At 40.9% G+C, this 22341-nt stretch overlaps 3 protein-coding genes across 3 annotated transcripts; 1 reads left to right on the plus strand and 2 right to left on the minus strand.

Moving 5' to 3' along the window:
• Positions 1-6090: 6090 nt before the first annotated feature.
• Positions 6091-8009, plus strand: MELLADRAFT_72637 (uncharacterized protein; the record flags this gene model as incomplete). The annotated part of the gene is made up of 4 exons (XM_007413493.1): positions 6091-6765; positions 6847-6919; positions 7001-7157; positions 7247-8009. The coding sequence occupies 4 exons, from the start codon at positions 6363-6365 to the stop codon at positions 7598-7600; spliced, it is 987 nt and encodes a 328-aa protein (XP_007413555.1).
• Positions 8010-9885: 1876 nt separating this feature from the next.
• On the minus strand, positions 9886-10432 carry MELLADRAFT_109564 (uncharacterized protein; the record flags this gene model as incomplete). Its single annotated transcript, XM_007413550.1, has 3 exons — positions 9886-10223; positions 10251-10362; positions 10412-10432. 3 exons carry the CDS (start codon positions 10430-10432, stop codon positions 9886-9888), a joined length of 471 nt encoding a protein of 156 aa, XP_007413612.1.
• Positions 10433-11981: 1549 nt separating this feature from the next.
• Positions 11982-14195, minus strand: MELLADRAFT_90430 (uncharacterized protein; the record flags this gene model as incomplete). The annotated part of the gene is made up of 5 exons (XM_007413549.1): positions 11982-12179; positions 12275-12665; positions 12861-13045; positions 13115-13343; positions 13423-14195. The coding sequence occupies 5 exons, from the start codon at positions 14193-14195 to the stop codon at positions 11982-11984; spliced, it is 1776 nt and encodes a 591-aa protein (XP_007413611.1).
• Between the last annotated feature and the right edge of the window lie 8146 nt (positions 14196-22341).

Below are 22341 nucleotides of genomic sequence, written 5' to 3' on the forward strand. Positions count from 1 at the left end.
TTATAGGAGCATACCGGGGTCCTCATCAACCTCCATCAACTTCTTGCACTGCGGGAATCATTAAGTTTGAAACCCGATTGAGCAAAGTCGTGGTGTCCGGGTCCACAACTTTCTTCAATTGCGGATCTTGTTTGCCATAGGTTTGCTATAGGTTTGCTAGCTTGCATCAAGCTGCCCTTGAGTTGTCGGCCTGAGCTGCAGTATGTCAACTACAACAGCGCATATGTACATATTTAATGAAGCTGATCATTATACCTTCCTTTATCCTTCTGTTATGCATGTTTGTCCTTTCAATATCCTCAGACCACTCAAGATCATGTATGAGTCATGAGCTTTATTATGTATATGTTACAAGAGTCTAGACATATGGTACCTCCATTAGTCCATACTACAGCCTGAGTGGATGACTATAGAGGGCAGCTCGAGACGAGCTTGCAAACCTATGGCAAACCTATGGCAAACAAGATCCGTGATTGAAGGAAGTTGCGGACCCGGACACCGCAACTTTGCTCAATCCGGTTTCACACTTAATGATTCCCACGGTGTTGGTTACAATACGATTACCACCTGATCATGCCGCGGGTCTCAGTCCGACGACAAGTCTTAAGAGGACTCAAAGGTGTTGCACACCATCATATGGCTCACCCTCCGGCCGAACCACTCCTTCAAGCATCAACAACTCATCCATCAACCATCTCAACATTACTATTGACTATTCTTCTTGTTCCTGAACTATCAAGGGATCTTCCTCTTACACCAACACTTCAACTTGCTTTGGTTCTTGCGCTTAAAAACCGAAGAAGGTCACGATCTGAAGACCTCCTTCTGAACAAATCTAACGCCGAAGTCTGGTTGGCAGCCCTCCAAACTGTTGAGAATCACCGATACTTCTCTCCCAGGACATCACTCCCGGACCGAGAGACAACACAATTCCTCTTTGATTGAGTCATGAATTTGAGAGAGGTAACCTTCCTCAAAGTTGTAAGTCTTTACCTCACTTTCAATTCCGTGATTGGTTTAATCACTTTTGTATTCATCCAGGCACGGATGACAAAGGACATTTTTTTTGGCTCCTTCATAAGATTGAAGGTAATCAAGTGTTTCAGAACAATTCCGCCAATCCTCAAGCTCCAGTCAAAATTCAACTGTTGGTGGCTTTGGCAAACTTAAGCTTGGCAGGAAATGGTGGACAAGTTGCAATCATAGGCCATTTATTAGGTGTTTCGGGCGAGTCTTCAGACATACTTTCAATATTCAAGATTTTTTTTTTGACTCGGTTTTCAAAAACAGAAGGTAGTGTGGAGAATTATACCTGGCAATGTGTTTCTGCTATTGTTCAGCTGAAAGACGAGTACTTGCGATGGCCTTCCCCACTCAAACGTCTGAAAATTCGAACCGAGATTGCTGAAGATTACCCCGCCTTAAAAGGGTGTGTGGGTTTTGTTGATGGCACGCTTGTTCCATTAGCATTTGGTCCAGTACAATGCAAAGAAGACTACTGGACCCGTAAGTATTTTTATGGTCTCAACTCGATGATTGTCTGCAACAATAAGCAAAGAATAATCTTTGCTCGACATGGGTGGTGCGGAAGTGTGCACGATCAAAGGGTATTTAGAACTTCTTCTGTAAGTTCTAATGTATCTTGAATTAAAGCTTGACCAGACTTGTGGCTGATTCATGATTCAGCTCTGGTGTCATCCTGAACGTTACTTTACCGAAGGGGAGTACTTAGTAGCAGACTCTGGCTATAGTGCTACAAGATGTGTACTCCCCCTTTTCAAGCGCGGTTCAAGTTGCAACCTCTCTCGATTGAAGGCGGCTTTCAATAAAATGCTGAGTGACGCAAGAACGATCATTGAACACGTTAATGGCATGTTGAAATCTCGCTTTCAAATGGTCAAAGAATGTTGGCTTCTTCTTCGAGATCAAAGATCAATGAAACGAACAAATGCGCTATTAATGGCTTGCTGTATATTACATAACTTTTTGCTGAAGGAAGGCAAAGATTCAAGGTTCCCATATCAATTACCTAATGTACTCGAACGCGAGGCTGAAGAGGATTATGTAGAGAATAACCCAGCAGTAGCGGAAGATGTGATGGCTGACAACAATGATGCGTTGAGAAATGATGTATTTAATGATTTTTGACGTGAGGTTGAAGGAGATATTTGAATCTACATAAGAAATTTATTTAAAGTCAAGTTAGAATGTTCTCAATTTTCTCTGACCATCTGTACCTTGATTTGTTATGACTTGCTTTCTCTCTCACCGATTATCAAAAACGGGATTGTCTCTTAAGTATACATCAAAGTGGCAATGAACTTTTGTTATGACTTGCTTTCTCTCTCACCAATTATCAAAAACGGGATTGTCTCTTAAGTATACATCAAAGTGGAAATGAAATTCAATACATTTCAAAGGTGAAATGAAATTCCACAGATTTCATTTCAAGAACAGATACCACTAAATAGATACAAATGAGTTGTTGGAGTTTCCTAAAGCATTACATTTTTGCTTATGAGCCCTTAAAATGACCGTAAATGACCGTTTTCACAAAATATCGGTTTGAGAAAACTGAGAACCAAAAGAAAGCACACCTGTAAGCATCACTGGAGAAAGACAGGTGCTTGAAGAAGATCATGGGGGATAAAAACAAGAAATCGATCTTACCTACAGGGTGAGATGATCATGTGTTGAGCATCTCATCAACGGTTTGTTTGGCTTTGGCCAAACTGATGTTGAAGTTCTCCATGTACTCCTTGTACAGCTTTCCTCGCATAGCAATATCTTCAAACTTCTGTCTTTTCTTTTCGCCCTCAAGGTCCTTCTCCATTTTTTCTATCTCGATTAGATCTTTGCGTCTCTTCAGATCATTGGATTTGCTTAAAACTTTCTGGTTGAATTCAGCCTGAGCTCGATCCAATTCTAATGTTTCTCTTCTGATTTGTAATCCCTGAAGCACTTCGGTATGGGCACTCGGTTGTGGAGTCAAAGATTGAGTAATTGCCCGTGTAAGTTCTAAGCTACCCTTCAATTCAGCCTCCCTCGTTTCTCTTTCAGCGAGCATATGTTCCTTCTTGAATTCCCATTCGGCTTGTCGATCTTCGCGTGATGGCAAGTGTTGTGATAATAAATTTGATGTTGCATTGGACGAGTTTGCATTGTTCTTAAGAGGGGAACTTCCCAATAGTTTGTTGACCTCTTCAATTGAAGCACGGCTGGTCCGAGGTTGAGATAAACGAGGCTTAGCCGATTTGGTGATTGAGTTGGTTGATGCAGTTACTGAGATATCATCGCTAGTCTTGATGTGGCTGTGATCCGCCTTGCTAGGTTCCAATCGATCCAAGATTGGACTCTTGACAGTACTAAGTACCTGTTCGAGATTGAATACACTCCCCTCAAGCACTGGCCCCGCCGAGTTTTCAGAAGCGTCTTCAGCCAAATCCGATAATCAAAGGCTAGGATTCGTGTTTGGTAAGATCGATTCTTCATCAAAGATGTCGGCAGACTCTTGAACAGCTCCGGGTGATGTTGCGGGGCGTCTTTGAAATGCTGGGAACAGCTGGTAATAATTGGGACAGGTTTTTTCAAGTCGTGCTGATCACCACAGGTCAGTTACCTACATAACTTGATACTTACAGTGATATAAGGACTTACTTTTGAATCTTTCCTCTACACTTGATAATGGTTCTCGCCATACTTTGCTATCAGTAGCATAGCCATTTTGTTCCTTCTCGGCCAAAGCATCATTCATATCTCTCTCTCTTGAACCTTGACCCGTCCCGGTTTGCATGTCTCTTGCTTTTCGAAAGGCCTTTTCGATTTCTCAGATCTAAACAGATAAAGATAGCAATAATTAACATGAATTATTGATAACCAGGAGTGTTTATGAAAACATACCTGCGCCTCTACAGATGTACCAGGAATGTTTGGAAAGCCTCTCTCGGCCAGGTACTGAGCAATTTCCTCGCCAACACTTGTCTTTGTGATTGTTCCACCATCACCCCGCCACCTATCAAGCTGGAAACCATCACCATCGGGGGTAGACAACCAATCAGCTAAGACACCAAGAGCGTTCTGGCCATCCTTGTTTCGAGCTGTGCGCCACAAAGTTTGGACGGGAGAAGTTTTGATGTCGCCGTTTTTCTTCTTGCGTTGGCGTGGAGCCTTCTTCAAAGGGCTGGGAGTACTTTCTCGTTGAGGAGGAGGATTTGCTGGACTCTGAACTTGAGAACTAGGTGGATGGTAAGAAGGCATAGGGTTCCAAAGGTGATTTAAAGATGGCAAAACTACACCAAAAGGGAACGGTTGAGTAAAAATCGAAGGTGATTGGGATGTGGTGATCGGGGCTTTGCTTGTGTTATGGTTGGAGGGTGGTAGATTGGCCATTGGATCATGAGACTTCACGCTTTATATGACCTACATAAATTTGTAACAGGTAAAGAAGGTTTAATATAAATACGTACAGTGTTCAAAAAAAAACTGCTCCCGAGCTGCCGCGTGGTCACCGCGTAAACGCGCACATAGATTTCAGAAGAGTTCCAGAAGTTCCAGAAGTTCCAGAAGTTTCTTGAGCATGTTCAAGAAACTTCTGGATGTCACTTCTTGACACTTCTGGACGCCACTTCTCAAATCTTGAATACCATTATTGAGAGAGAAAATCTGCACTTACTGAATCTGCACTCCTAATTCATTGAGTAGGACTAAAAGTGTTGATTCCTCCTAAAATATATCAAGTAACATCACATATCACAACCACAAACATCTGGTGGAATGCTTTATCAATTTGATGATCCAGGTGCATCAATTGCTTTGGATATGATGAAACTTTGCTATAGCAATCCTACAGGACCCCAGTATGCCCCTATGAGGGTTAATCACATGGAAATATGACTTTTGAGCTCCCACGGAATTGTACTTCTTTGCATTATACAATGCTTTTGTGAGTTTTGGCCATTTATGCCTTCAGCCATTAATGTATTTCATAGTTGGGAATGGTTTGATTGTGATATTTGTAATTCCAAGGAAGGAATAAACCAGTCTTATTCCTATGGGTGAAGCCAGGGAAGGACTTGGCAGTTTGGCGGAGGCAGCTTCCCTGTGAGCTCAAAACTCATGTTTCTGCGTGACTACCCCTCATAGGGGCATACCGGGTCCTGATCCTCCCGCATCCTCGGATGCCTGTAGGTAAAAGATGGATGTAGGGAATAGAATAACACCATGCTGGGTTCAGGCTAGAGACTGCAATCATTTTTTCACTCATCTCAGTGGATGTACAATACTTCTGATAAGTGCAAAAGGCTTTGGGGACCTCGCAGTGACAAACTTTTCTGATGACCACTTTGGGTCAGATATATATAGTCTAGAGTATTCACAGCGAGATCTTGACCTTGGATTTTCAATGATATCTTCTTATTTTTTGGTATGTCCAGATTGTCGGCTTCCGAGCTGAAAATAACGTAGTTTGGAAGTTGAGAGATTGTGACATTACGTCACATGGGCAGAAGCCCGAACTTCAAAGTGTTGTGCATGGACAGATTGCGGCATTCTAGAAGGAGCTAACAGGACTTGCTTCTAGACTCTACATCTTGTCGGATCCACGAGGCTCACTCCTACCTTTTCCCAGTCAGGGTATTGCTTCATCAATGCATATGAATTTCGACACATTTCGACCGAACAAATTAGAGATCATGCCATTACAAGGTATCAGAAGCCCAAAGTGTTGGGTATCAAGGGCTTTGTTGTGATATCTAATATGGAGATAACCATGACTCGGTTTTAGCTGCTAGATCCTCTCGGATCCGCGAGGTTTACCCTTACCATTTCCCAGTACTTCATATTGCATCATTGATACGAGCTTTCAATGACCCGATATTAAGGCTCCAGACGTTTTCATCCTGAAGTGGAAGAATCAACTAGTCCTTGGGAAAAACATGCTTTGTAGATTGACCAGGTTTATTCAATCGTAGCGGTGTTCGGTCGGATCAAGAAATGAAATCCTGGGGAGCTGGGGTTTTGCAAGTGCGAGCTTAGCTGACCAGCACTACAGGGAAATACTCGTAAGGCACATGCAATCCAACACTGCCAACTGTCACTTGTTTTGTATATAAATACCAATCATATGAGCCTCTCGCTTCAAATCATTTTATCTTCAAATTGCAAACATATCGCACCTGATCCATTTTCGTTGTAGTAGTGAATCCAGTGACCTGCCTTTCAGCCTACCATCGTTGCGAACAGCCTTTTTAATTTTCATCAGCGTCTGTTCAGGATATCTTAGAAAAAACTGTCAAGATATATTGAGAAGCGTGTTGTCGAGAAGCGTGTCGCAGAAGAGCAAGTGTCCTCCAACGTATTTTAAGATGCTCAATACCTTCGACCACAAATCATCAGCTACGGCTTACTCTGACTTGTTTTCCTCCTCGGATGGTCTCTCGCCAATCTCACTTAATTCTACAACCGAGCTATCACACAATAACTCACCTCACTACTATCATCCGAATTTCCCTGCGTCGTCCCCTTCTGCTGATATTGTTCTCGCCTCTGCCGACTTTCCTTCATGCTGGTTTGCAATTGATTCAGCCCAAATATTTTCTCGTCGTCCAGAAAGCTTTGGTTCAGATAGTGTTTTCAAGGCGATCGGACTGCATCAATCAAGACCTGTTTTTCTGCTTCAGGAATCAAAATCGCTGGTCGAGCTCATACTTCAGTGTATGGTTGGCGACTCCTTACCTAATTTTGACAAGGTTCCATTTTCCATGATTGGTAAGGAACCTGTTCACATTTTCTCAAACAATATTCTCTGTTCAGCTTGTGCTTACTTCATCAGCTTTATGGTCATTCCAGTTTCTGCTTTAGAGGTTGCTTCAGATAAGTATCATCTAGCTCAAATGGAAAAGATTTGTCTGTTGGCACTCAGGTTAGAATCGTCATCTTGATACGCTTGTAGTAACAGGTGTAAACTGAGCTTTCGGTCTTCACTTTTTTTTCAACATTGTAGTGCATACTGCCAGGAAAAACCTATTCAGGTGTTTGTGCTTGCGTCACACTATTCTTGCGATTGGCTTGCTCGAGTCGCTGCTCAATGTTCAGTTTCCTGTGACCTGGAAAATGATGAGTTCAAAGACATCCTTATGGTCGACACCCACGCCGCTTTAGTCAGTTGAGATTTGCGTGCCTGCGCACTATATAATTACCAACTACATCCTCTATTTCTGACAAAAATCTGTCCTACAAAATGTTACAGGTCAAACTTCATCGATCTCGCGTCAAAGCAGCTCGAGATCTTGTTGGAAAGATGAAATTCAAGTCATCGTGTCACTCAGCATATGATTACCCAAGAAAGACAAAATCCACTTCCTCATACGATTCTAGTTCCAGAGAGCACGACTTTCTGGTAGAGAAGTGGTTAGCGGAGGCCCGTACAAGAGTGATAAAGCGCATCAACCATCCCGATGTCAACCTCCGTCTTCTTTTGAATGAAGAGATCCTAAGACCTTCGATCAGAGCTCTGGGTTGCTCTAAGTGCACCGAAGAATTAATGTGTATATGCGAAGAAGTGATTGAAAAATGGGAACGTGTGAACAAGAGGGTGTTGTGAGACGACAAAGCATGTTTTCAATGATTTTCTATTTAACTTTTTCTCTGCTCTCAGATCTCACAGGGATAACTTACATTCTGAATTCTCAGTTACATACTCTTTATTTTCACAAAATATAATCATATCTTCACTTGATTTCTTTCGCAAATATCATTTAATCTCTCTTGAGATATAATATGTTGATCATCAATATAAGATGGATAGGATGGCTATGATGCTTTTATTTGTTACTTCCTTCCATTTGACATTTCTTTTCACCCAATCTTATCGAGGTTTTCTTAATGACTTAATAATTTTTGATTTCACCATATTTCTCATGATTGGTCTCATTATATGTCATTTCTTCTTCCTTGAACTCAAAAACTATTAGATATCGCTACGTAATTCAGATTTTACTTTCAATAATCTCAGTCTCGTCAGCCGTTGCTGATTATCTCGATCCCCATTCAATTCCCAGACTTCTCTCTCACCGGTTGACCTTGCTCTGTGGGTCCTTGAGTGGAAAGATACGAAACTTGGAGTAAACCGTCAGGAAAAACTTAATCTCATGAAAATATTGTCCAGCGAAGTCCAGTCTTACTCCACACGCCACGCGATCGCTGGCGAATTGATCCTGATTGAGTAAACCAGGAGATAAAGTAGATACAAATCCAATACAAAGCTATGCCATCACATAACATACCTGCTGTGAAGCGCTGTAGCCACAGAAACCTAGATGAAGCTCATATCATCTGACTGTTGCATGAATGTATCAGAAGCCCCCTCTGATCTCTATCCTGTTGTCCAACCTAAAGTTCTTTAGAGTTATGGGCTTCAAATGAGTACAACTGAAGATTTCTACCCGCTAGAATGGGCCAAGTTTGGTATGAAGTGGCAGAAGACATCTGAGTTGATTTGGCTGGGACCCGCAGGAGTCATATAAACTCTCAATAGTCAGACATGGAGGAATTACGCAACTCAAATAGAAGTTGGCTCATGATCGACTGACTCCTCAGCAGTGTAAGATATCGATGGCACAACCTCCTTGACTGGACATAACTCAGGCATCATTAATAAATTTTGCCTTGTTTTCTCATTATATGATACGCATTTGATTCATAGCTCAAGTCCTTAATTTAAGCTGCGGATAAATAAGAATTCTGTTAGGGTGATCGGCGGTGACTCTCAAACAATTCAAAAGCTTGATGGTAGGAATGAACTATCTGATCGGGAGGCTCGATTTACGTCATATTCAGCTCACCTAGTAAGGCGGGGACATCTGCAGTTCACATACAACACATTCTCGTATCTGCTATCCAAATTCAGTCCGATTAGAAAAAAAGCGTGATGCATCCAATGCATAGGACTTCGGAGATAAGATATCAGGCCGGAGCCTTTCCGTAGCTCAACAATCAAGTGACGATGTCATGACCGGTATTTTGAGTAATAATTCTCATAAAAGACTCCCATTTTAAGCGTGATACGCCATCGTGGGCATTTCGTGAAATTGTGTGCTATGTGAGCAATACCGCGCCCGCTACGCAATGCAATGAAATTTGACCTCATTTGCACTGCGGACCGCAGACTGCGCCATAAAGCGCGACGCAATGCTCCGCATTCTTTAGGGGGTCGGTGAATTTTACGCACAACGTTTTACGCACTTTTTTGATCGTAAAAGACGAAGTGCGTAAAGTTGCGTCTTCCGGTGAGAAAAGTGCAACTTTACGCTCAAAAAAGTTTTTCGCTTCGTCGTAAAGCATACATTGTAAAAAAAAAGATCGTAAAATTGTCCTTTGATACCCTCAAATCTTTACTTTTACGCACAATATTTTACGCGTAATCGTATAGCGCAAAATATGACGTCGCAAAGTTGCATAATCCAATCGCAAATGTGCTACTTTACGCCACCAAACCATCATTTTGCGCTGAATAAGTCACTAACACACAGGGCCCAAAATCAAATTTAAAATCCCACAAACATCCAGTGGCTATAGGCCTTTTGTTCATGTTCAACTACTCACAAGATCCTTGTGCAATCTACATTAGAAAATTGTGACTTCAACCGCTTTGTTCAAGACTCGCTGTTGATTGCACCTGTTTACCTGAAGAACAGGAACGTGTAGGAGATGGCTTTGAATGGAGTTCTTTTCAACTTATTAAGAGCTATAAACAAAGGGTAATTAAACTGAGCATCACTATCGATTGATTGCTGATAAGTATAAGATTGAAACAAAAGAAAAAATCGACTGAAATACAAAAAGTGATTCAATGAGAGTAAGGATGAAAAAATATCAGGAAAAGACAGGCTATCCAATTGCTCTTCCTGATCGTGTCCGGCGTGAGGAGGTTTCAACCTGACTTTGAACGTGCTGATTGTCTTTGGGCAGTAAATCATTAGATTCTGGCCGTTCTTCAACCCACACCCAGCCCTTATGAGATCTCTTCGAGTCTCCACATTGTGCCTCATCCACAGTGTTGGATTCCTGTGTTTTACACGTCTTGATGGATTTTACTTGTTGTTTGACTTTTGCTGTGGCGGACGCAGTGGCATCGGCAACTAGTTGTGAATATGCAGGCTTCATGTCATCCACCAGCTTGACTCGTTTTGCTTGGGACAGAGGACACAAAGAGTTAGACCACATGGCTAAAACACCGACAAAACAAGACTTACCAGATTTCCCCTCTTCTGATGAATCATCTTCAACATGATCTATTGCTTTTTTCTTGCGCTTGCCCCCATTTTTGAGCAAGAATTTATCTGCTACAGAAGAGAACAACAAGCGCTTTCAGTGAAAACTCGACAGATTTGGTTATTGGCAGATATACACTTACAAGATGAAGAGTCTTTTGCATGGGAATGGTTGTGATGATCAGTTAGCTTGGCTCCGCCTTTAGACTTTGAATTGTCTTTTCTTATCTTTTCGTTTGATTCATTGACAATTGCTTGCTCGCTCTTGCTATACGTTTGAGAATACATCAACCAGCTTGTGCTTGGTGATGGTCCAGCAATACTGCTACAATCACTACTTAGCATCCGAGCGATCCCCTTATTGAGTGTATCATCATTCAACCATACTCCAGACACTCCGCCAAGTGTTCGAACTACCTTGCACCAGTAATGCTTGTTACCCCAGTACCCGCGTGCCTTCAAAGTGTACTCATTACCTCCCAATTTCATCGTTGCTGGCCAGTTTGAATTGCACATAAAACTATCATATGGAAGATTCTGACTGAGAAGTGGTGTAATGTCCTGATGGATGTAGAGGTGAAGTGAGGTTGTATTGAACTAGTTGATAGCAGAACGGAGGTATTGCTTTTGGGATTGCGGTGGCAGTCTTTAATGTTGATTTTTTCTTTTCCAGGATCAATTTTGCTTTTTTATCATCATCCATACATGGTTTACAATGGTAATTTGATTGGGAGTAAACACCCACTGAACATAGCTTTTGAACAAGCTCGGGTCCTTGTCCATATTCAAGATCAGCAGCTTCAAAGTCTTCTGGCCGAAGGTTTAATCCAATTAATTTACGAATCTTGATCTTATTGTTACGGTCATCCGATTCATGATCTTCGGCACACTTGCGAGAGCAGGTGTAGCGACACTCGCGTTGAACCTGAAATATTGTTTGAACAGCCTTAGAAGAGTTCTTTCTTGGGTCAAACAAACCTTCCAAGAAAAGCTCGGCTGATGAAAAAGTGTCCGGTTTGAAGCTGCCTCTGTAGGCATCTTCTATTGCTTCATGAAGGTTATCCTGTCCCTTGCTGAGGATACTGACAATATCCCCTAAGTGGTTCATGTCAAATGATGTACGTGCTGAAAAATGTCGCATCATCTTTGTGAAAATGTCACCTGATTTTCCTCTACTACCACGGTACCATAGAGGGTTGTGAATGGCATAGAGACACTCTAGCATCGAGTCTTCCCAGCACCGAAATTGTCTACCAGTAATTGATGATGCAATATATCCTTGATATGTGGTGATTGGGTTCCTGTCAACGTTCTGTGAACCCTTTGGCCGTCCTAATTTCTTGCTTTTGAGACCAAGTGCCTCAGTGGTGTCCGGTGGCCGGCCATCATTTGGGACTGCACACTGTTTTCGATGTTTTCGAGTCCAACCTAGAGATTCAGCAACTGTCTTGTAGTGCCTAGAGAGCGATCCATATTCCACTGTGATTCCACGCATAACATCTTCATGATCCCGCTCCAGTGTCTTGACAAGAGCATAGAGCTGGACCATTCCAATCTGTATGGAGCATTTTGTCTCACTACATAGATGGTACCAGTAAGTTCAGACACACTTTCAATAAGTCTTCCAATTAATCACGTAGAGTTGTAGCTGACATACCTTATCATGTAGATCACACGGTGCATACTCTCTTGTGCATTTGTGGTTTCTGGCAGTTAATCCTCACTAAGGTCAAAATCATCCATTTGGGGCTGCCGCGAACGGAATAGCATTGCTTTTATATCGGAGGTCTGCCACCAATCAATCCAATTCTTTGCCTTAGGGAAAGTCCTTCGTAATTCATCAAGTTTCTCGTCGTGGGTTTTGCTATTACTTTTTTTGAGTAGACCTAGTGCCAATCCTTCAAATACATCCTGTGTTATCCAATGAAGGATAGTAATCAAAATATGTACTCAAACCAACCTGAGAAATCATGAACATAACATGAAGAAGAGTAAGTATAACATACCTCTTGACCTCCTGTGACCGCGAAGTTGCGCTTAAGCCGAGTGACAGATGCTCTGTAATGTTCTTGGCATCCATTGAGCCTTGATAGTGCTCGGTCTCTATCATATTCTTCAAAGACATCCATATAAGCTTGTATGAAACCATTTTTCTGAGCAGCAGAGAAATCAACCACAGTCCGAATAAGGGAGTCCCGCTGAGGTGGAGTGATAGGAGCGTCTTTCACCATTTTCATCAATTGTACAAAGTGTGCATGATAGTGTGCTTCGGATAAACCAGAGAGCCAAGTGAATAGAACTGGAATCCACCGGCAGAGGTCATTGTCATACATTGTTGTAGAGCATAGGTAGCCTGTTGCAAATAGCTTGTATGTCACATCCGTAAGAAGACCACCACTGTAAGCGCGTCCATCATCATCAATAGTAAGCAGTCACTCTTTCATCCACTTTGTCTGGAAAGAAATATGTGCATTAGCGGGCGTCATGGTGATATAAATGATATCTAAACCACGCCTAAGAAACATCAGCGTTAGTATCATTTAATGACCGAAGATGAGAGTCTAGAAGATGTAGATCTCAATATGGACTTACTTTGCCCAACTCAACATATCAATCACAAATTCGTCTTGAACACCTTTACCCTTCTTGTCTGATATTATCCCAGCGTCTTTCAGAACCGAGCGACGTTCAGAAGCGATTCTTGAGCGGTTTCGATATGCTACGTGAATGGTGGAGACACTTTTGATAGGCTTTTTTCCGGCCAGTGCTTGCCCTGTCTATGCATTCCAGAACAAATTGCAAGTTGATATCAGATCAAAATATATAAGAAGAATAGTTTCACCAACTTTTAATTGCATTGGCTTAGACTTGCTATTATTTTTGACAACAGTTGCGAACTCCTCTTTTGAAATTTTGTCTGCCTTTGTACGAACTGGCCATGGGTGGTCATGAGTCCTGATGTGGCGAAGAAGTCCCCACTGAGTCTCTACACATTCATCTAGTCGGCAGAAAGTATCTTTGCATGCAACATGGATGACAATCCCTGGGCAGCGAGGGACCTTGCATGGTTTCTGCCTATGTTTCAGATGAAGAAAGAGAAGTCAGGAGATTTCAATTTCTAGATAGTCCGGAAATAACTAAAGAAGGTACTTACTGTTGCACAAGTTTAGAAATTTTTGTGCGACCAGTGGGAGGTGAGCCCCGGTATTTACAGCTTTCATTTGTACATTTGAGCACCCCTAAACACTTATATCTGGTGGTTTTCCACCGTCCTTTGACATCTCCTCCTGACATAGTGTAGGTGTAACCAAACGTTCCCCAATTAGTGATCGATTCGGTGTCCTTCGTGACATAGGTAGTACTTCCATTGATGAAGAGAGGGTAAGACTGTGCATCCATGATTGTACCATGATCAATGAATGTTTTGAACATATCCGGGTTATGTGGTGTAGTGAATTTCTTGCGACGTTCCTTGAGCCGAGCTTGCAACTTCTTGCTCTTAATCTTAAACTGCTTGATATGTTGAGCATTTGAAGTTTCTTTCTTAGGCGCAGTTGAAATAGAATGAGTCTTTGAGCTTGTTTTCAAAAGTGATTTGTCCTTCTTCTTTCTCATTAGTTCTGGAGAAGATGTTGGTTTTTTACTGATTGAAGAGGTCTGAGATTGTGAAAGGGAAATTTTGGAAGCACTGTCGCCCGTTGACTGAGCTTGGTCTAAATCATCCGCGTCAGCCTCCTCCACATCTTCAAAATCAGAATTGTCCTCTGGCTCAATGAGAATAGCACGTGTCTTTTCATCTTCACTTTTGCTTGTATGAGTCTCGCTGGTATTGGTATCGCTTGAATCAGCCTGATGGAAGTCTTCCTCGCTATCATACCGATGATCATGGTCTTTCAAACGGGCAAGTGTCGATTTCTTTTGCTTCATAGCTTGTAGGTCAGAAAAAACGAAGAAAATACTGAAGGATTGGAAAGGCAGTAATTCTTGGTCAAATCAAAGATCCTACTGGTTGTTGATTTGCGGTGTTCCTTTTGGGGAGACCCTGGATCTTGTTCACTCGCGAGTCACACTTACGTATCTTCGATAATCGAGCCAGTCATACGTTTCACCTTCATGAGTATGACTGGCTAAATTTGTGAGGCCCCTTGCGTCCTTTTGAAAAAAACAACGCAAGGGGGTAGAAGTATCATGACTCCCAATGCTCACACAATTCGCGGTGATGCTTCTACTTCTTGGTTGAGGGTAAATCATCTATTGGTTATGAGATCCAATATGACATCCCATATGGTGACTTGTTCAGCGCAAAATGATGGTTTGGTGGCGTAAAGTAGCACATTTGCAATTGGATTATGCAACTTTGCGATGTCATATTTTGCGCTATACGATTACGCGTAAAATATTGTGCGTAAAAGTAAAGATTTGAGGGTATCAAAGGACAATTTTACAATCTATTTTTTTACAATGAATGCTTTACAGCGAAGCGAAAAACTTTTTTGAGCGTAAAGTTGCACTTTTCTCAACACGAGACGCAACTTTACGCACTTTGTTCTTTACGATCAAAAAAGTGCGTAAAACATTGCGCGTAAAATTCTACTGACCCATTCTTTAGTGTCTCTGGCAGTTGCGGAGCGGTCCATGCGCGATGGATCGATCGCTATGTTGCGCGCTTATTGCGCACTATAGCGGCGCAAGGGGCACACAAAAAGCGTAAACAGAGAGTTATTGGCCGTGTATAACAAGTGACCATGATGTACAGACAACAAAAAACAAGTAGACCAGTGATCATGTATAATAAGACGAATAAAAAGAGACACACCCCTGGGTATAGGGTATTGCTCCGCTATATAACGGAGAAACGCTGGCCCGTTGCAGAGCGCTCACTGCGCTATGGGAGCTTTCCACCCCAAAATGCGGTGCGTAGGCTCCGCTATGTATAGCGGGGCTACTGCGGAGCCAAAACCGCTCCTCAATCGCAAAAAGAGCGGTGCGATTGCGGTATTGATGTCATTGTGCGCTTGAACATTTTACAGGATTTCATCTCTGTTTGGAGTTCTCATGAGTTTGAATGCATGTTCGACTGTGTCTATTTGAGGCTCCGAATTTCCTTGTTTCTGATGGATTGCGTAGAAGTGAAAGGCTTGCACAGGGACTAGACCTTCAACCACATGACCAAAGCTGTAATGCGTTGATATTTCAACGCCACATAATTTTAAAAGCTGAGCTATGCAAGATGATCAGTTACCGCAGACACAAATGGTTTCATTTTTCACAGATCGGTATCAGTATCTCTTTTGAAGCTTATCAGACGATTTGATATCACTCTTAGAATGAGTTTTTCGAATCAAGTTCAATAGTACGCTCTACATATCTAGATACGAGGACCCATCTTTCTAAGCTTGTATCGTATTTTCCACACGCAGGAGATAGATCAAATGTGAGTTACATATCATCGTTTTCAAAAAAACCTTTCCTATCTTTTCTCAGTGGATATATATATAGTAAGAGGGATCAGATAATCGTGCGTTTTCACTCTTGTTATGTCACTGTGCTCCGTCCAGCTATTCCTCGCCTAATTGCGCTTCATTCTTACACCCTTAATTACTTATTCACATAAACCAAGATCTAGAGAAACTCTCTCCACACCACTTCTTGCATTGAATTTGAGGCTTTCAGAGACATCATCAATTTCAACACTTTGTTCTTTGAGCAATGATATCTGTTACAAAGGCAATTCTTCTTGCTTTTTTTATCTTGAAAGCACTCGATTTTGGGCTTGTCGCTAGCATATATCCTCGTGTCGTGCGTGGCAGCCCACACGGTGTCGAGTTTGAAGATGAAATCAAAGGTGGGAAAGACAGCACCTGCGCGAGAGCTCACGTGGATCGAGTAAGTATCAATCTGATTATTGCCTTCTTTTTGAAATGATAGAAAGAGGATTGTATTTTCACCTTAGAATAAACCATCGACTGACTGGGTGCATGTATAACCAAGGAATCAAATGTGGATCCATTATTGTCAGGAGAGATCACTCAATTACCCGTGAAGAATGATGAGAGAACAGAGGGACTCAGACCTTGCCTGAAGCAAAATAATAGAGGTCAAATGAACAAATCGCCAGGTATGTGTATGTAAACCTGACCTTTCAAACTACCTTAGCAGTTCATCAATACAAGCACTAACGTAGTTTTCTATTGATTATTTTCATGATCTAAGTCAAAAAAACAGTCAGCTTTTCTGTATTTGGTAAAAGCAAACCTTTCTCAACATCAGGGCCCAAGGAAGAGCCAGAAAAATGAAACACTTAGTCAACCACAGAACCAGAGGAGCCTAAAGCTCAAAGTCAACTTTACTTGAGAACAATCTTGAATTTTCCGCCAAATTCAGAAAGTAGCCAGGCAAAAGACATGCAAGAAACAGTGAAATGACCAAAATCAGTAAATGGTCTTCTGTGTTGAAATTGAAACCAATCCTGCTTGGATGTTTTTCTAAAGAGAACCGTAAATTTTCCTTTTAATTCATGTAGATATACACAAGTTTGTCTTCAGAAAAACATTTTTTGTAATTGTAGTACACATGTGTTATGACCACTTAATTGATTGATACTTCCCACCAAAGGCACAACATGGTAAGGCCACCGTAGCTAGGAGGGTAAGCAAGGTCTAGATGCACATGTAAAGTTACATACACAACAAAGTCAGGTGGAAGGGAGACACAAGGGAAGGGAACAAAAATCTTCCTACCTCCCAACAATATCCCTTCCTGCAGCTAGTCGATAGGAGAACATGCATTTAAAAGTTCTTTAAAGTTTTAGTAGTGTAAAATGATAAATTTTTCACAGAGATCATATACTATATACATCAATTAAATTCATTGTTGACATATCAAATGAGTTTGCTGTTCCATTTTGTTTGACTTTATAAGACACATGCCTTTTTGTGCAAGCTGTGAGTCATATGTCATCTTCACGATCAGATTTCAGACCTATAATCTTGAAGTGCTTCCACTTCCTGTTGTTTAAAGGAGGAAATATTTTGATTCCCCAGGGAAACATTAGTGGATATCTTGCACAACAAGGAGGAAAACAACTTTTGTCTTTGGTCCGGACCAAAATCTTTGGTAGGGAAAAATTTCCAAGGGTTTGAAAGGTTGCTTCCTGCAAAAGGGGCATCTCTTAGGTTATGGAGCATGCAAGTTTGTTGTAAGTACCTTGCTTGATGCCTCACAAGTATGCGCAGGCATGGGACTTTTGCTAAGTTTAGAGAGCATAACAGTATCAGGCTGATCCTGAGAATCCCTCTCTATGAGAATCTCATGGAGAAAACCAAAAAGTTACAGAAAATAGTTGCTTGCTGTACACTTGTCATACAGTATGGTGGACACTGGCGGGACTTGATGTAAGTAATGCACAAGTTTATAAGTGTCAACATTAGCTTATAAACAAAATAGAGTTGAACAGATGATGTTTCCATTTCTCTCACACATATAGTAGCTAGTAGATGAAAAAGAAATGAAGAAAAACAACACAAACAAAACACCTACCTGTAAGTAATGCACAAGTTTATAAGTGTTAACATTAGCTTATGAACAAAATAGAGTCAAACAGATGATGTTCAAATCTAAGTGCAAAACCCCACAGGTATAAATATGAAATACCATGACACAAGATATGAAATGTAGTTGTGATAACAAATCAGATATTAAGGGGTTTCAAGTTCAAGATTTTCCGTATTTTTACGTTTTGAAAACTTGGACGAAGACATAAATTTTACTAAAATATTTTTAAAACGGGAGACCTTTTTACGTCTCCCGTTTTAAAATTAGCGTAAACGTACACTTTTAAAAATCATTCGGTCAACGATTTGACCTTTTCAATCATGGTATTGACCACATCTTCAAACATGAGATTGGTCAAGAAGGCCATCTCGTCATTATCTTCAAAGGAAATGTTGCCAAACCTCGGAACGATACGTTCACCGCTTCGATTTGTTTCACGACGGTAATTATTCAATGTGCTTGATTTTTATAAACGGTCAAATTTAAAATCTTACAGTGTCGTATAAAACTTGACCGAATTTTTAAAAACCCGTATAAAAGATTTAAACTTGAAACCCCTTATTGTAGTTAGGATGAAATCATATCAAGGTTAAACAACGCTACACAGAGAGACATAGACAACATTTCAAATACACAAATCAAATATCAAATGGAGCAAAACTCCTCCTAACTCAAACACTTGAAAAACACACACTTGACCACAACAATGTTGAAAAGCATCTAACGGGAGAGGCTTTGTAAGAAAATCAGCCAGCATAGATGTTGTAGGAACGTGAGCAGCTACAATGTTATTCAGGAAAACGTGATCTCTGATGAAGTGATATCACATGTCAATATGTTTTGATCAATTGTTGATGACTGGTTCCTTTGAAAGCAGGACAGTTCCTTGGTTATCATTAAAAAGCTGAATGGCTTGACCGGTAGATGATAGAGGTACAGCCAAGACTGATAATTTGAGATCATTGAATAAAAAAGCATGCCTAGCACAACCGGATATGGCCATATACTCGGCCTCTGTAGTAGATAAAGCAGTACACTTCTGGTGTCAACTTCTCCATGATATGATACCATCACCAAAAGTAAATAAGTATCCAGTAAACAATCTTCTATCAAGAGGATCATTAGTGTCATCCGCATCACCATAACCTTTGAGCTCTGCAGGCATACACCCTCTAAACATGATACCTGTAGACAGAGAACCCTTGAGATAACAAACAAGGTGATTAGCAGCATTGCAGTGAGAAAACGTATAGCAGGAGTTGAAGCAAGATAAATGGCTGACCACAAAAGCAATATTGGGTCAAGTACTGATGGCCGCCCAGTTCAAAGAACAAATGAGTGATTGATAAGGTAGGTGGGAAGCAGAAATGACATCTTCAGATGATCCGTGTTGTGATTTCAAGCCAACAGGAAAGGGGAGTTTGACAGGATTCAAATCTTCCATGTCAGAACGTTCCAGAAGATCTTGAAGAAAGTGAGTTCGACTGAGGGAAATAGCTCTGTCGTTGGGATAGCTTAGATGCATACCAAGATGAAGAGTGGGCTTAAATTTCCACTCAAGTTCTAAGATTTGAGCATGTGTTCTTTGAAGTCATAGATTAGTGAATCACAGTCAGATATAAGAAAGCCATCATCTACATGCATGTGAAGATAAAGGAAGTTTGAGTGTTGCCGGTAGATGAATGAACACTGTCAGATTTTGATGTTTTGAAACCAAATGCCAACAAGACAGATTGTAAATGGTCACTGAAATAATGTGCACCTTGACAAGTACCATACAATGATTTACCCAACTCCCATACCATCCCTTCCGTACCAGGCTCAACAAAACCCTTGACCTGTTGAATGTATACTTGCTCCTTGATAATGCCGTGTAAAAATGCCGTAATGATATCAAATTTGCTTACAGAACATTTGAGGTAAGCTGAAACAGAAACAAGTAAACGGAAAGTATCTGCTTTGCCTACCACAGAATAGGTGTCATTAAAATCAACACCAGCCACCTGATGATTGCCAAAACACACCCATCTAGCCATGTATTTGATGATAACACCTTTCTCATTGTGTTTCTTTCTCAATACCCACATACCACCAATAACTTGGGCATCCAAAGGTCGAGGTACAAGTTTACCAATGTTGTGTTGGACCAAAGAATAAAATTCAGCTTTCATTGCCTTTTTCCATTCTTCAGTGTCTGGAGCATCCATTGCCTGTTTGTACGTAGGTTCATTGTTCATATCTGTTCCAACATGTCCAATAAGATTACCAAGACGCTGAGGCTTACTTGTTGTCCTGACAGGTCAATCCATGTTGCCTTCGGACAATGTGGAGGAAGAATTGGAGAAGATGCAAGAGGAGGCAAGTTCGGTTCTTGATGATGATGATGATGGATTAATTGCAATGGATGGGGTGATATTACTATGTCTTCAAGGACTTGGTGTTGAGTTTGAACAAAGAGAAACAGAAGATAGTAGAAGAGGCTTAAGGCCCAGACTGGTAACAGGACAACAAATGTCAGAAACACGTGTAATTTGAGGAGTAACCAGTGATACATGTGAAGAAGCCAGAATAACATCTGGAATATCATATCCGGGGTCTTGAGTGATGATGAATGGTTGAGACTCAAGAGTCAAAGACTGATTGGAAAAAGGAAAAATGATTTTGTTGAATATAACGGAGCAAGTAACCACAACCTTTTTATACTCCAAGTCCCAGACCCTATATGCTTTAGCACCACTTTCGTATCCGAGAAGCACACCCTCTCAACCTTTGAGCCCTAACATTCCTGAGATCCTCGGTGAAAGTTAGATAGCTGAACATCCAATTGTTCTTAAAAAAGAAGGGTCTGGACCATGTAAACCTGTATCCCGGATAGATGAGTTCCAAACTGTTAAAGGAGATATGTTGTTTAGGAAAGAATGAGGTGATTGGTTGAGCGTAAATGTGGTGGCCAAAGTGATTTTGGCCCATAGTTTAACCAGAAGCATTGCTTGATGCAAATTACACCTTACACACTCAATCAGGCTTCTGTTATATTGCTCGGCTACTGAGTTGTCCTCAGGAGTTTTTGCTGGTCCTTTCTCCAGAATGATCCCATGTGTTTTGAGATAAGACAAAAAAGTTGATCCTTGATACTCACCTCCTCAATCAGTATGTAAAAACTTAATTTTCTTGTTGAATAACACTTCTACTTGAGTCTTGAATTTTACAAAACAATCATAAACATCGGATTTAAGCTTAATAGGAAACATAGAAGCAAAGCAAGATCAATCATCTATAAAAGATACTAAATAGTGCACACCACCAAGAGAAGAAGGACAGGGGCCTATAACATTGGAGTGAATGCAATGTAACACAGTAGAAGAAATAGGAAAGTGAGAAATAAACGGAAGACAACAGATCTTAGACTTGTGACATTTAATACAAGCAGGAGCAGTGGAAGATGATACATGTGATGAAAGTTTAATAGATCCAGAGGATGCCATACGTTTTATTGCATCATGATGGAGGTGAACTAATAAATAATGCCACGTTTCAGCTGAAGCTGAGAAAACAGAAACTGAAGGTGAAACGCGAACCTCGCATTGCCAGAGTCGTTTGTCGTTTGTCTTCTCACATACAAAATAAGAGTCACCGGCCATACCAACAACAGTGATACTAGTTCCAGAGCCTGAAAAAGATGCCCCATTGGCACAAAGTTGACTTAATGAAAGAAAATCGACGACCATGGTTGGTACGTAAAGAACATCTGAAACCAATATATCCATTGGAGAATGAGTGTCTTCAGAAAAACCAGGAATAATGATAGAACCCATTATTGTCTAGCAAACTGAGGATCTCCAGAAATACCCGTAATCTTAACAGGGGAAATAATACATGGACACATCATATCCCAACTTAGAAAAGTGGCTCAATATTGGAATATTACCCAATTTATCAACAGAATCATGTAGATCAAAAGCTTGCATGAAAAGATCAAACCCAATAATTTACAAACTATGTTAGACAATTGAATGACATAAACAAAATTATGGACCTAAGATTTTAGAATTTAGAAAAGATTTACTATCTGAGTTAAGAGAAATGAGGTTGTATCATTTTGAAGATCGTCAACCTCCTCCTGATTTGAATGAAGAATTTATAAAAAAAATGGTTGAAAACAAACACTTGATTTGACATCCCCAGCTACTTAACATAGGTTCCTTCTTGTCCTCTATCTCTCAACTATTCATTCCGATTTATCAATCATATAAGACCTGTACAGGCTTGGGCAGGTCCAATAAGTTCAGAGAATAAAGAAAAACATGCCTTTTGACAACAGATGCCACTCAAAAAAGAATTTGTACTATCCTGTATGTCCCGGGGATCATCTCAGGTAATCTTAGGATAAGACTGATACTGCAACTATCCAATTATTTGCATGAGCTTGGAGTCCAAAGGATGAAAGCAAGGAAAACAATGGGGAAGGAGGGAATTTGAGAGATAGTGACTACATGTGGCCCTATGTCAAGGTATAAAA

The sequence above is a fragment of the Melampsora larici-populina genome (genome assembly GCF_000204055.1).
Source record: "Melampsora larici-populina 98AG31 unplaced genomic scaffold MELLAscaffold_37, whole genome shotgun sequence".
Lineage (NCBI taxonomy): Eukaryota > Fungi > Basidiomycota > Pucciniomycetes > Pucciniales > Melampsoraceae > Melampsora > Melampsora laricis-populina.